The sequence below is a fragment of the Athene cunicularia genome, assembly GCF_003259725.1.
Source record: "Athene cunicularia isolate RWA chromosome 7 unlocalized genomic scaffold, athCun1 chr7_part1, whole genome shotgun sequence".
NCBI classification, from domain to species: domain Eukaryota; kingdom Metazoa; phylum Chordata; class Aves; order Strigiformes; family Strigidae; genus Athene; species Athene cunicularia.
Genome location: NW_020799107.1, coordinates 6332240 through 6345786, shown reverse-complemented (window position 1 = coordinate 6345786; position 13547 = coordinate 6332240). Strand labels below are relative to the sequence as shown.

The 13547-nt window shown below is 39.4% G+C and overlaps 1 protein-coding gene across 1 annotated transcript; it reads right to left on the bottom strand.

The window, feature by feature from the left end:
• Nucleotides 1-1870: 1870 nt before the first annotated feature.
• FRZB (frizzled related protein) lies at nt 1871-12389 on the bottom strand. Its single transcript, XM_026853011.1, has 5 exons — nt 12264-12389; nt 6980-7045; nt 4750-4954; nt 4454-4517; nt 1871-2862 (listed from the first exon to the last, which is right to left on the bottom strand). Exons 1-5 carry the CDS (start codon nt 12349-12351, stop codon nt 2752-2754), a joined length of 534 nt encoding a protein of 177 aa, XP_026708812.1. The 5' UTR covers nt 12352-12389; the 3' UTR covers nt 1871-2751.
• Nucleotides 12390-13547: the final 1158 nt, after the last annotated feature.

The following is a 13547-nucleotide window of genomic DNA, read 5'->3' as shown; positions in this document are numbered from 1 at the left end:
CACATGGATTCCCAGCCATGCCAGCACTTGATGTATGGGAAACCCCTCTGTCTAACAGCCTCAGCCAGACCAAGATGCTCCTTACCCACGAGCCATCTGAGGGGGGCTCTCGGGTAGTTGCTTCCAAGACCTCGCTCTCACAGAGGTGAATGCACCTCAACAAACTCCCCCCTTACCTCCTCAACTGCTCCCTTAGCGAGGGAAGAGAGACAGGTAACCAATCCTCCTGGCCGGTGTGGCGCGGAGGAGAGCAAACCCACCACTGGCACCCCTGCTCTCCTTCAGAGGAAGCCACCACATGCTCCCCTCCTCGCCAGCAAACCTGCAGCGGTTAACAACACTGAGAACAGCTACCTCACTTTCTGGTCAACAGCTTGTTGATCACATGAAGAATAATGGGCATGAGTTTCAGCCTAGCAAATAAACCTTAAGGACCTGAAGATTATCGGAAACCAGTTCTCATCAATTAATGAAGTAAATCTGTTTCTTTCCTTTTCTTTGTCTCTATTTTTCCTTTGACCCTAGCTAGGGGGACTGAAAGATGAAGAAAGAGTATCTTACTTTAAGAGAAGAATGACGTAGATGCTGGGTGGGAAGCAGGACCTTTACAAGCAATCTAATTGAGTAGAACACTACTGTTAGCAGACACTGACCTGCTTTGAGTCCAGGACTGGTGTGACAGCGAGGAGAACCACAAGGCAAAGCTCAACATAACTTGGGGAACCATTTTCACACCACAGATTCTAATTCTAAATTGCATGAGAGGTTAGATGAGTCTCAAACTGAGACATAATTAAGCAAGATATGAAATACCAAACTTGTTTGCTTTCTTCAGAAGGGTCTGAGAATGGGGACTTTTAATAAACAAGATTACTCAGAAGTCTGGTTTTCTTGGCTTTTTGTGCAGCAATTTCCTTCTCACATTAACTGCCTACTATTCACTTATTTCTTAAACAAAATAGAAGGTCCAAAGCCCAATAATTAAGTATGACTGACAATGGGCTTCGTAGGACTTGCTGCTTCAGTGCTGATGCTCGCCTTGCCATACTGTGACCACCACAGGCAGAGAGGCTCACTGGTAGCATGGCTGGAAAACACAGGGAGCAGGTGAGAGAGTAGATGAGAATGGAAGCACCAAGCTACAATGTCCAAAGTGCAACACAGTGATGTTTTCAAATAGGAATAGCTTTGTTGTTGTTTAAATAATTCTTGTTCTTCTAATTCAGCTTCCTCTTTCAAAGTCCTTCCGTAGCTTCTAAGCCAGCCCATGCAGTACCCTGACAAAACAGTGAACTAGCTGGAGGATTAATACTCCACTGCTAGCCTTCAGAGCCAATCTTTCCCCTAAATTAGCCCTTTATTTTTAATTTTTAAAAAAAATATATATCTGAGTGTTGCAGGAAATGGTTCTGTTTCAACTTGCTTGGTATCCAGCCCAATGGAAAACTTGCTCTGAGACCTCTGGGTATTAACTGAAATCTTAAAATAGCATAATTATAAATATTCCTAAATATTTCTCTGTGTACTTATTACATTCATATTTTCAAACTACCTAAAAATTCAACACTGTTTCCTTGATGAAAGGCAGCTCTAATGCACTTAAGACAGTACTGACAGCTGAGAAAGCAACAGCCATTTGCATCTTAGAGTGGGTTCCCCTCTGTTGACTACAGCAAAGAGGACTGTTCTTTTATTTACCCCATTTTAATTTCTTTGAGCATGGGAGAATAGGAAAAGAAGATGATAATTTAAAATACGTTGGCACTATCCTCAAGGAATTCTAAAAAAGCACAAAAATGAAGGGTTTTTGCTTTCTATATTTTCAACAGTAATATAAAAAATATGATGTTTGTTCAAAAGTCAGATAAGGTCTGTGTTGGCAACTACAATTCTTTCATTGGACATATTTTACTGAGCATTGAGCACTTGTTTATGTAGGCACAGATTTAAGAATAACACCACAAAATCAGAAGGATAAAGTGCAGACCTGTACTGAGAAGCAGGCCTGGTAAGTCAGTCTACTCCTACAACTCAGCAGAGAAAAGAAAGGAGAAAAAACCTGCCATTATAAGAGAAGAAATATGTTATAAATTACGTCCTGGGGTAACAGAACTACACAAAATTTCCTGCAAGGTCCAGAGCACTGCAAAACCCAGGTCCCCTGTGTACAAGCACACCGTGTCTGTCGCAGGAAGTATTTTAAGTTAGACTTTGGCTTACACAAGTAGTTTATTTATAAGAAAACTTAACAAAGACATACTGATTAAAACAGTTCTCTTAACATTACTTCTTTCTATATTTCAGAATAAAATATTATGCACTTAAAACCAGATAACAACCTCCCCCCAGTACAGTTTCAGCAAACAGTGACCAAGAAAATGTAGAAGGGGGAACCCTGTGTGAGTCATGACTTTAAGCAATGGTCTTGGCCAGATCTCATTCCTGCTTGCATCAGAAATTTCTCCCTAAGAAGAATCAGGAGACAAAACGGTAAATGCAACATGTCCTTATCTTTCCCCATCTCATAAAGGCAGATCTTAGTAACAGAAAAAAATATATATTTCCAGAGCTTGCACACATCCGAAAAAAAAAAAAGGCAGAAAACAAGAGGAAGAATAAAAACTAATATAACCTAAAACATTATTTTGTAGTAAACAATATAATATAACGTGCAATAGTGCAATTTCTCCTTTGCTGCTCCAACAATGAAGTCTTGGTAGATAGTCCACTGCATGTCAATGCATCCCGCACCTAACTACGCGCTTGTCGGGCACTGCTGGGTTTGCCGGGCTTCGGAGCCGAGTCGCTGTGTCCAGGCTCTCCCTTCCCTTTCCCAAGGTGGCGGAGTTTCTGATCCCAGCGCTGCATATTGAAAGGCAAAGAAATTACAAAAGAGCATACAGAAGAAGAAACAAGTCATATGTAAAGCAACTGCACGTCTTCACGAACAGCAGCAAAAGAAAAAAAATCATCCCTGTTTCCACTGTATTACCCTGGATTGGGCTCAAATGGTGGAATGTGAGGTTATCAGTAACAGTCACTTTAAAAAGAGAAACCATTCCCTGGATTTCTTGTAGCCTCTGTGAATGAAGGGGCTGATACTAGGCATAATAGCTTCAGCACAAAAGCATCTCACCTTACAATTAATAACATTTAAATGAAGCTACTAGTCTATTCTTTGGGGAAAGCAGGATGAAAAAATAAAGTGATTTTTATTATTATTTAGTTAGTTTCACTTTTCCAGGTAACAGCAACTCCAGTACAAAAAAAAATGTAATAAGTACAGTTGGTACAACTGATGATGCTTTTGGAAAAGGAGATTATGATGAGAAGCAAGTGGCGACATGGTGTGGTCCTCAGCAGCCCCAGGCTGGGCACGAGGGCAGAGGCAGCAGGTCACAGGCCACAAGGAAATAAGTGAGCAGTAAGTGAGTTCCCAAAGAAACCCAACAAATGACACCACCACCTCAGAACTGTAACTGAGCAGAAATCAGCCCACAGCGGTAACACAGTATTTGCTCTGCAGCACTGGATTTCATCAGGTTCTGCCAAATCAAACAACAACTTGGACTAAGATGCCCGTATCTTTTCACTCATGTAATCTCTGTGGATGTGACAAATGGGCAGAGAGTATCTTGCATTTGGAATCAGAACGGTATTTTCCTGCCAGTCACCATTAACACTGCTGAAGAAAGTGTTGAGTGGAAGAGGAGACTGGTTTGCACAGGCACAACCGTTATGTCAAATCAACAGTTGAGAAATTGTTTCCAAATAAGAACGTTCTGTGTAGAGTGACACTCCTAACAATGTCGAAATCACTGATACTTTGCAGTGCATCAAAACTTAAAAAGGCAATCCTTTCAGAACTCGTAAGGCATTAGAATATATTTAAACCAGAAAACATTTATTTTCATATAATGCTTGCATCTGAGCTCATTGCTTCCAAGTTGTTATGTCATGACTTCGTTGTCACATACCTCCCTCGTCTAAGCCGGGAAGGTAAATTTAAAATAGCTGCTAATACACACAATTTGGAAAGATAACTGTATTTAAAGAATATTAAATCTGAAAAGTGTAATTCTGACTTAGTCTGGAAAACATTTGTAAAGGACTTTTTTTTTTTTTTTTTAAATTAGTATCACATCCCAATTAAGTAGGTATGTGTTGCAGAATGCAGTTTGCTTATGGAGTTAAAACATGCCTACTGTTTGCTTTTTTTGAGACAGAGGTTTTGGTTGCTTCTACACTGGTGTACTTCAGGGTAATTCAACGTACCCCTTTAGTTTATACAGCATGCATTTCTGACTAAGACAGAAAATAACACACCAAGTTAATTTTTGATACTTGATATTAACTAACTGGGGTCAGCAAGTGCATTCTCTTATTTTGAAAAGATTGGGTAGATGTTTCATGGCATCTGCAACATTTGACTTTTGGTGAGACAGTTTCTTACCTTTACTTTTTTACCAAGACGATCCTTCCATTTCTCAGCTATGGAGCCTTCCACCAAGAGTAACCTACACAACAGAGACAACCAGTTACTCCACCAACAGGCATGCACAAGCTATAAAACCCAACACACACAAGACTAAGATCTCTGTGCCTGCAGAGAGCCTTGTCCCCCCTGAATACCACTGAAGAGCTGTACAGAGAGTTGCAAATTTTTCCTTTCCTGGTGACTCTGAAGTTCAGCTCTACAGGCAGGGGCTCAAACAACAAATATGCTCCAAGGATGGTGCAGAAAGTTACCTGGAGCGCTCCTCATCTTCATAGCCCATAATGATGTACTCTTCATTGGTGCTGAGTGGTGGGCACAGGCAGCCAGAGTTCGTGTGAAGGTTTACAGTGTCCTTTGGGATGTTCACCAGGGAAGATTTTAGGATCTCCTTTACCTCCACTACTGCAGTGACGTCGTGACATTTAGTCTTCACCTCCTTCACTTTAGCCCGAATGACTGGGAAAAAGTCACAAAGAGTGTAGTTAACAGCAGCAGATAATGCAGGTCACCCCCAAGCCGTTCCTGGTGACCTCTGGGATTAGTCTTTTGCATGGTCCATTATCAAAAGCTTAGCTGGACTCCAGCAATGTCCCTGCCCCCATCTCTTCACTTCATCCTCCAACCAGGAGAGTCCAGTAGCTCAGTCATATCTTGTAATAGTATAGTTACGAGCAGGAGTTATGTACCAGTTGGATTTATATACTGTTTGAGTTGGACTTCAACTTTAGCATCCCTTCTTCCTCACTCTTGCTATTTTCAATACGTTTAATTCATTCCTTGTAAGCTCTCCTCCACCCTCGAGCTGCAACTGCTACCTCTCTGACTACTTGCAGTACAGATGACGAAACTTAATTTGTCCCTCTCAACCTTTCATGAAATGTGAACGTGCATTAAAACCTCTCATATCACTACTTCTGCTGGATGACAGGCCCTTACCTTTCATATTCTCTCTCCAGTGACCCATCACCAATGTGTTCTGCTCTTTAGGAACTCAAAACACTCCTGATCTTGACCTGATGACCCATCTAATTGTTTCCTCCCTCACCCTTTCTTTTTGCCTTAAGTTGCATAGGAGGAAAAATTGCCTTTCAAAGGCAACTCTTTTTGTTTGTCACATGGTGACCAGTGACCTGATACCGCATGCAAATGCAAAGTCAGTCCAGAGGTCATGCTCTAGAGAATGCCACATCTTTCACAGCTTGCAAACAAGAGTCCCTTTACATTACAAATAGCAGATTCCCAGCTTCTTCTAACATGTGAAAATGGTAATATGGAAGAAAGAAAAACATGGACTTACACATCTCCTCTCTTCACATGCACTGCCCATAAAGACCAGCAACCAGCATGTATTGCAACCACATTAAACACAGCTGCCAACAGTTAGTAACTTGTAACTTAGTAATTTAATATACACATTTTACCCCAAGTGATCCACTTCCTTAAAACCTTTTAAGGTTTCAAAACAAAATCTTGCTTTACTTTGAAGTTATTTCAAACGCATTTTGAAACCTCTTCAATTTCAAAAGCTTGAAAAGATGGGCAGTAGCACGCTCAGCGACTCTCTACCATGTGCAGGTACCCACTAGAGAACAGTCACTTTGTAATTACTTTCCAAACAAATCCACCAAAACAACATGTAACTGACTAATCACTTGAAAAATAACAATTATTTTTGACTGAGTGCAATTATAATTTTTTAGCTTTTAATAGGATCTATTTTTAAAAGAAGCTTATATGACAAGTTGTATAAATGCATAATCTTAATAAATATTACACAATCACTACCATTTAAATGAAGTCTTTAAGTTCACTGAGTCTAAGGCTATTCACATGACTCATGGGAAAAAGGATAGGCCCAATTGTTCAGTTCCTGTGATAGCTATTCACTGGTTTCATCAGCCTAATTTGCTTAAAACAAACAGCATGAAGAAAAGTTGCAGCCTGAACATGTGACATGCCTGAAGACCAGGACAATTTGGACAAGAGAAGACATAATATGGACACCATGCATGTTTACAGGTGTTGCTGACAGCATAAAACAGCTGCCAAAATGCTTATTGCTGCCTTCAATATGTGAGGAGGAAAGAACCTTCTATGTCTGTTAGACCCCATGGTGAGCTTATAGCCCTGAAAAGTTAGTAAAAACATCCTTTCCTGGAAAAGCAGAGCACATCAGAGCTGGAAATCAGAGGCAGTTCAAGCATAGCAGCCCACAACATTATTTTCGTCACATCACTTCACACTAATGAAGTGCACCAACCCTAAATGCCTGTGCTGACACTGATTTTACTGTTTTACTAACATATTAAGCTAATCCTCTCCATTCTTCTAGTTTGGAAATATTTCAGGCCATATCATCCTTCTGTAATAAGCACCACAGGATTAACCATCAGTAATTGGAACCATAGGCTTTTAAAATGAAAACTTTCCCCTTACTGTAGCCTTAAAAATGTTGGGACCTGGCCATGAAGCTGCTCTTACCGTAGTTATAATTGTTGCGTAGATAGGTCTTCTGTGTAGCTTTTATAGGCTTGCATTTGCAGCGCTCTATAAAAACAGAAGGTTTTGTTTAGAAAGAAAGAAACATATGTTCAGTGACAATCTCTCCAAAACCTCAAACTCACACCTAATGAAAATTTCACTGAATTGACTTGTTTATTACAGGCAAGTGAAATATTAAAAACCACAGGGCATTCCTTGTCTGTTCTGTTGGAAGATGTCGTGGAACTGTCCAAAAGAGCTTAAAGGTTTCTAAGAGAAAATTTGATACACTGAAATTTAAAAAAACACAACCAAACCACTACAACCAACTAACCCCACAACAACAAAGACATGAGGACTTGGAGTCTGAAATGACAATATCTTTCATTTTAAGCCAATTCAAGGTTCAATCTTGGTCTCGGATGTGCTGCAATTCCATGTCCTTACAATGCCATTCTCTCTTCTGTACTACACTTACTGAACGCCCTCCTTTCGGTACCTTTAATCATACAGAACATAATACAGACACAGAAAGAAAGTACTAGGACAGGGCACAATTTAACATTTGACTGGAGACCACACATCTCAGCTTGGTTTAGCAAACCGGGATATTCTGGCTAGTAGGCATTCACCATAAGGAATATGATTTTTGTGGCTAATTTTCAACGTACAGTTTATCTTTGGAGCTGCACCGTAAGATTTCTTACAGTGGCACAGCCCCCTTACACCTGAAGTTGTCTAAGAGCTACAGTCAACAGAGGAAGCCTGTCGGAGGCTGGTAGGACCAAGCGGCACATGACTCCCTGCTCTGAATGCTTCTGGGATGGTCCTGACAAAATGAAACCTCAACCACGTCTCTTCAGCGGCATCTGGCAAAAGGTTTAAGAGAGATTAAGGGGCTGATGGACTTCACTTGACTGCAGGGTTTGGTGTTACCTTTGATCCTGCTCTGGACTCTTCCTCAATTTCTGTGTAAATTTTACACAATTTTAATATGACCCAGAACCTCAGGGTTTAATTAAAATAGTGAATCTATTAGCCCTTATGGCAGTGAGGATGGCCTTCAAAAGACAATACAAATGAGCACTGTCAGCGCAGCATTTCCAGTGGTGCAGCTTCCAGACAGCTGGGAACAATAATGGAGGTAAAAACATTTTCATTACAGCCTGGGGAGTGCTAATGCTGAAGCTTCAGACCCATGTGGTCATTAACGTCACCAATATTTCATGGCTGGTTGTTCTAATGCAAATATTTACTTATTTCAAGCTAGTGCCTAAGCAGAGTTTGGTGGAGTCTTTTCAAACAGCAGGTCCCAGTATTACATACACATGGTCATCTATTTTGACATTTGAATTAGCATTTAAGTGGAAGTAGACTTAATGCAGCCTATTTCTATACACCGTCATTCTAAAATACCGCTGCATATAAACTAGTGATTTAGTTAAATCCAACGTGAAGAGTCTGAAAAAGAACTTTTATTTGTTATATGATTTCTGCTTATTAAAAAAAAAAAAAAAAAAAAAAAAAAAAAGGAATCATATGCTTATGGACTTCTCAAAACATTATTTATTTTCTATTGAAATAATTTTTGTAGTTGAAAATACAAAAAAAAACCCAAAAAACCCACCAGGAAAGAGGAGAACATTTCAAAAGAAGAGTATATTGTTTCCTTAAATTTCAAACAGATCCTCAGGAATCTATATACAGAGTCCTACAGACTTCAGCTTTTGTATGAGACTGTGTTAAAATAATAAAGGCAGAGAAGGGAAGTGATTTTTGGCTTCCCTTCTGCCTGTGGGAGCTCATGCATACTTTAGGCCAAATTATGGCCCATTTTATAAACTGCCTCGAAACAGGCCACAGAAGTTGTGCTCCTGTGACCCACACTCATGCAGGCATCTCAGCATTCAAGTCCAGCAGGTTGTGCACTTCAACATTCTCCTGCTCTACAGCACTTTGCTCTCGGGCACAAGTAGAATTAAATTACAAGACAAGAATATATAGTCTCACATTTCCCTCATTTTAAAATGGTACTGGATTATTTTATTAATCTGAGGAGGATTATTTTATTAATCTGAGGAATATAATTTATTAGTCTTGTTCTAGAAACAAATTACAGACCTGCCTGTGTTTTTAAATGGATACCTCCTAGGCGCCCTAGTGCTATTCAAATTTGTATTTCAAAGAACTTTACAAAACGCTGTATTATTCCTAGTTATATTTAGAGATACAGAAACTAACAAAGAGTCACTTGCCAAGGTCGGTCATAAAGTCAGTTGTAGAGCTAGAACCAACTCCTCTCTCCCAATTCCTGTTAGAGTGACTTTCAAAGGAAACCCAACATGAGTATTAGAGATCACATATCTGATTGATGCATGTTTTTTGAGCCTTCCCCAGGGAGTGGGAAATGTGGCTATAAAATTGTCCTGCATCTCTTGATGCTGAGGGAAAGTCCCATCTTACATGACAGTCTCTTCTGAAGCTGCCAGAATTACCAGAAGAGCTCTGGGATCACAACAGCCTTATATCCCAAGAACCAAGACAAACAGCAGAGGCTCACATCAGTTTTCACTGAGATCTCAGCTGATTAACTATTCTTTTCTAATACAAGTCAACACAGGACTAACAAAAGCTCAAAATCCATACCTTTGAAAACTCCTTACTGTAAATGTCAAAACAAATGGTCTACACTGGAAAAAGTGTCTTCCCCATGAAATGCTACCATGAAACATGCCATCTTAAATATATATGCATGCACAATCTAAAACCTGGCTGTAATACTGAACCGTGCAAGCACTCAAATCTGGCAAATGCTCCCCTGATACATTAAGGATAAAAAAAAACCACCTCTGGAAAGTTTTCTAAGTGACTTGAACAGCATCTGATGAAGCAGACAACAACGTAGCTTACTGCCAAGAGAGGTAAAAAAGATCCCCCCCAAAAACCCTGTGCAGACTCGGAAGGAAGGTTTTGCCAGTGGACACTGCCAAGGATAAAAGGTGCCTCCAAGAGGGGTAACCCATGAGCACTGCTCATTGTAACCATACACAGCAGCACAAGCAGCGTGCTCCAGAACCACAGAGCAGAACCCAGGATTTTTTAAAACACATCCGGTTGATAACTCACAAACAAAAAATTCTGTTTACAATGGCAAAATTACAAATTTACTGAACATACAAATAAAGCAACTATGAAACACAGACTTTTAGGTGGTTAAACTGTGTTTGTCACTTGAAACAGGTGCAGTGCATTGAACCCGAAATCATGTTTGTACAGCGAAAGGCAGCGATAAAAATATTAGCCTTCCTTTTCTGCAGCAATTTTTCTGCGCATCTTCACCCTATTTTCTGGATGGGATTTTTTTAGGTCTGGTCTTGCTTTCACTAGTCAAAAAGCATCATGACAGCAACAGTATAACTGAATCTTACTCCTTTCTCTTCCACTGCAGGATCACTTACTGGTACTACATGCTGTCTGCATCCCTAAGGACAGGCAGCGCGAAAGATACGTCTAATATTTTTGACATAAAGTGATGTTGAAGGTATCAGCTTTACTCTCATACTCGAAGTGAAACTTGTATGCTCTTTGTACAGTCACTGTAGAACATGAAATCCACACTTTCTCAATGCTATGCTATTCAGAGTGGCTTAGAACTAGGAAGATACTAACATTAGTAATAAAAATCTTTAGAAAGTCTTTCAGATGAGGTCCAATGCTCAAGGCAATTTAAACTGAAGCTTCTTAAGGGGCTTACCTTTATCAGGTTTTTGTAATTGTAGATGGCTTTCTAAAGGAAGTACACTGCGATTTAAATAACATTTTGCACCTACATAGTTACTTTCACATTGGGACCTACTGATCACATTTTAAAACTGTATTATAAGCTGGGCATTTGTTGTGGTTTAACCCCAGCCAGCAACTAAATACCACACAGCTGCTCGTTCACTCCCCTCATCCCCCTGGTGGGATGGGAAGGAAAAATGGAAAAAAAACCAAAAAAACTTGTGGGTTGAGATAAGAACAGTTTAATAACTGAAATAAAATATAATAATAGTAATTGTAATGAAAAGGAATTTAACAAAAAGAGAAGAGAAAAAACTCAAGAAGGACAAGTGATGCACAATGCAGATGCTCATCACCCGTGGACTGATGCCCGAGCAGCGATCGGCCCCACCCAGCCAACTCCCCGCAGTTTCTGTAGGGAGCATGAAGTCCTGTGCTATGAAATAGCCCTTTGGCTAGCTCGAGCCAGCTGTCCTGGCCGTGCTGCCTCCCAGCTTCTGGTGCACCTCCTGGCTGGCAGAGCACGGGAGACTGGAAAGTCCTTGCCTTAGGATAGGTGCTACCTAGCAGCAACTAAAACATCACTGTGTTATCAACATTATTCTCATACTAAATCCAAAACACAACACTGTGCCAGCTACTAGGAAAAAAATTAACTCTGTCCCAGACAAAACCAGGACAGCATTATTAATACCTTTTTACAATTTGGTCACAAGAGATTAATGCTGAAGTTATCCAATTTTGTGTAGGTACTTATGTTCCACAACCATACTTAGGTGTTTGTATTAATAAACTAAGCATCAGTGTACACTACAGCTCATCAACTCCTCTGGAGAAGGAAAGACATGATGGCCAACACTAGGTTTCCAAGAGTCATCTTCTTGACAAAGGTCTAAGATGAAAACTTCTGAAGGAATCATAATAAAATTCAAGGAAACCTATAGTCATTGGCTTGCTTGAGCAAAGAATTCACATTACTATGATCTATTAGCTACCAACCTGGGCTTGCTTCTTTGCATTGCTTATAACTAGTGGTAATGCTCAAGGTGTTTTGCTCAGTTCCAGCAAAACCAAAATGAAAATAAAAAGCAACAGGGGACCTGCTGGAATAAAACCAATCTCAGGAGGTCTCAGCCTCAACTTCCTCAGGTTAATGTGAGTTTTGCCATTGCCTACAAACAGGGCTGAATTTAATTTGCAAAATTTAAGGTCAGAATAAACCATTATCTTCATTGGTTTTGCCCAGTGAAAACCCATTTAATAACCGTTGCCACTGTATAAGATAAAACTTTTAATGGAATCAGCACAGCCCTCTTCATTTGATGGAAATTTTGCCCTGACAAAAGCAGAAGAGAAGACCATTAGATACAAAGCACAGTCTACAAGATTCCCAAACAAGACAGAGTATTTAAACATCGCTTCATACCCCTCTTACTTAATCAAATATTAAAAGGATCTGAAAGACTGTAGCTTATTATGCAGTTTATAAAAGTGTACTTACCGATGCCGGCGCCTCTACAGTTGCCGTTATTAGAATCCATAGGGAAATCTGGCATGGATTCATAAAATATGTAAAGAAATGTTAGCATTTTTAATATTGGATTATTTCAATACACCCACATTACAATGTTTTCTCTTTCTCTACTATTCAGTACATTAAAATGTAACCACTTAATTAATAAACAGATTGTAATGTTCTACAGGCCAGCCTGTTAAAGTTGACACAATTTCTCATCTGAATTTTACCCAAATCCAGCACATCATGTTAAATGCTGAAGCAGATTAAACACCCCATTTCTACTGGTGCACAATCTGGCAGATTTAGCATGAGGATGGAAATTTATGGCATGAACTTAGAGCACCTACAAAAAATACACACAGTGTTTGCATTTAATTAGATGATGAAGGAGAAATTACTTTTGGTTTGTTTTTTTGGTTACTGAGGAAATCAAATCAACCACAATCATATCCTTGAAGCAAATGCCAAAACAAATGTTTCAGACCTTCCCCTTCCCCTCCGTTAAAAACCATACTGATTAGTTTGAAGGACAGATAAGGAACAGAAGGAAAAAAAGGCACTATGCCCAAAGAACTATTGTTAGACGTATTCATAAGTGGAATGTGTCCTACATTAGTAAAACACACCATTTCAAACCTATTGTTTATTAAATCCCACAACTTAATGGACTCCTACATATACTTAATCATGAAAAACAAGTATGTTAATGCATATAATGTAAAGTTACAGAAAAATGCAAGAAACAGGATTTGATAGGGGCAGTATACTTTACTAGAATGACACATAAAATGGAAAAACAAATGAGTTTTCAAAGAAAAAGCCATTCTTTCACTTTGCATGCCCAAATGTTTATGTAGTTTTTTCAACTCTGGCAGCTGGTATCATGCAAACATCATCTTTCTTATAACCTTACATTATCATGGATGCAACACCACTGCTTTTACAATATAGGACAAATGAATACACGACTGTGTAACAAAAGATCCCCTCTTGCAGCTTGACCTGTAAGGATTTGGCTCTAAAACAGCCCAGGACACCGACAATACTCAGTATAGGTGAAGGGTTTAGATGTGTGGACTAAATTTTAAGGGCTGGGACCATTATTTAATCACAAATTCTGTAAATACATATTTAAAACACCTTGCAAGAAATCTAATATTATTTAGGTAATCTTCTAATCTGGCCATCCTCTTAAAAAAAAAAATAAATTCTCCACCTTAGTGCATATTTCTACTACTTATAGCAATGTGAAACTCCCTTTACATA

Excerpts from the sequence above, each read along its gene's own strand:
- FRZB (XM_026853011.1), bottom strand. The coding sequence starts at position 12,351 with ATGCTAACATTTCTTTACATATTTTATGAATCCATGCCAGATTTCCCT. Across the intron at positions 7,046-12,263 it reads CTGTAGAGGCGCCGGCATCG|AGCGCTGCAAATGCAAGCCT; the intron begins GTAAGTACACTT and ends CTGTTTTTATAG. Across the intron at positions 4,955-6,979 it reads ACGCAACAATTATAACTACG|TCATTCGGGCTAAAGTGAAG; the intron begins GTAAGAGCAGCT and ends ACTTTTTCCCAG.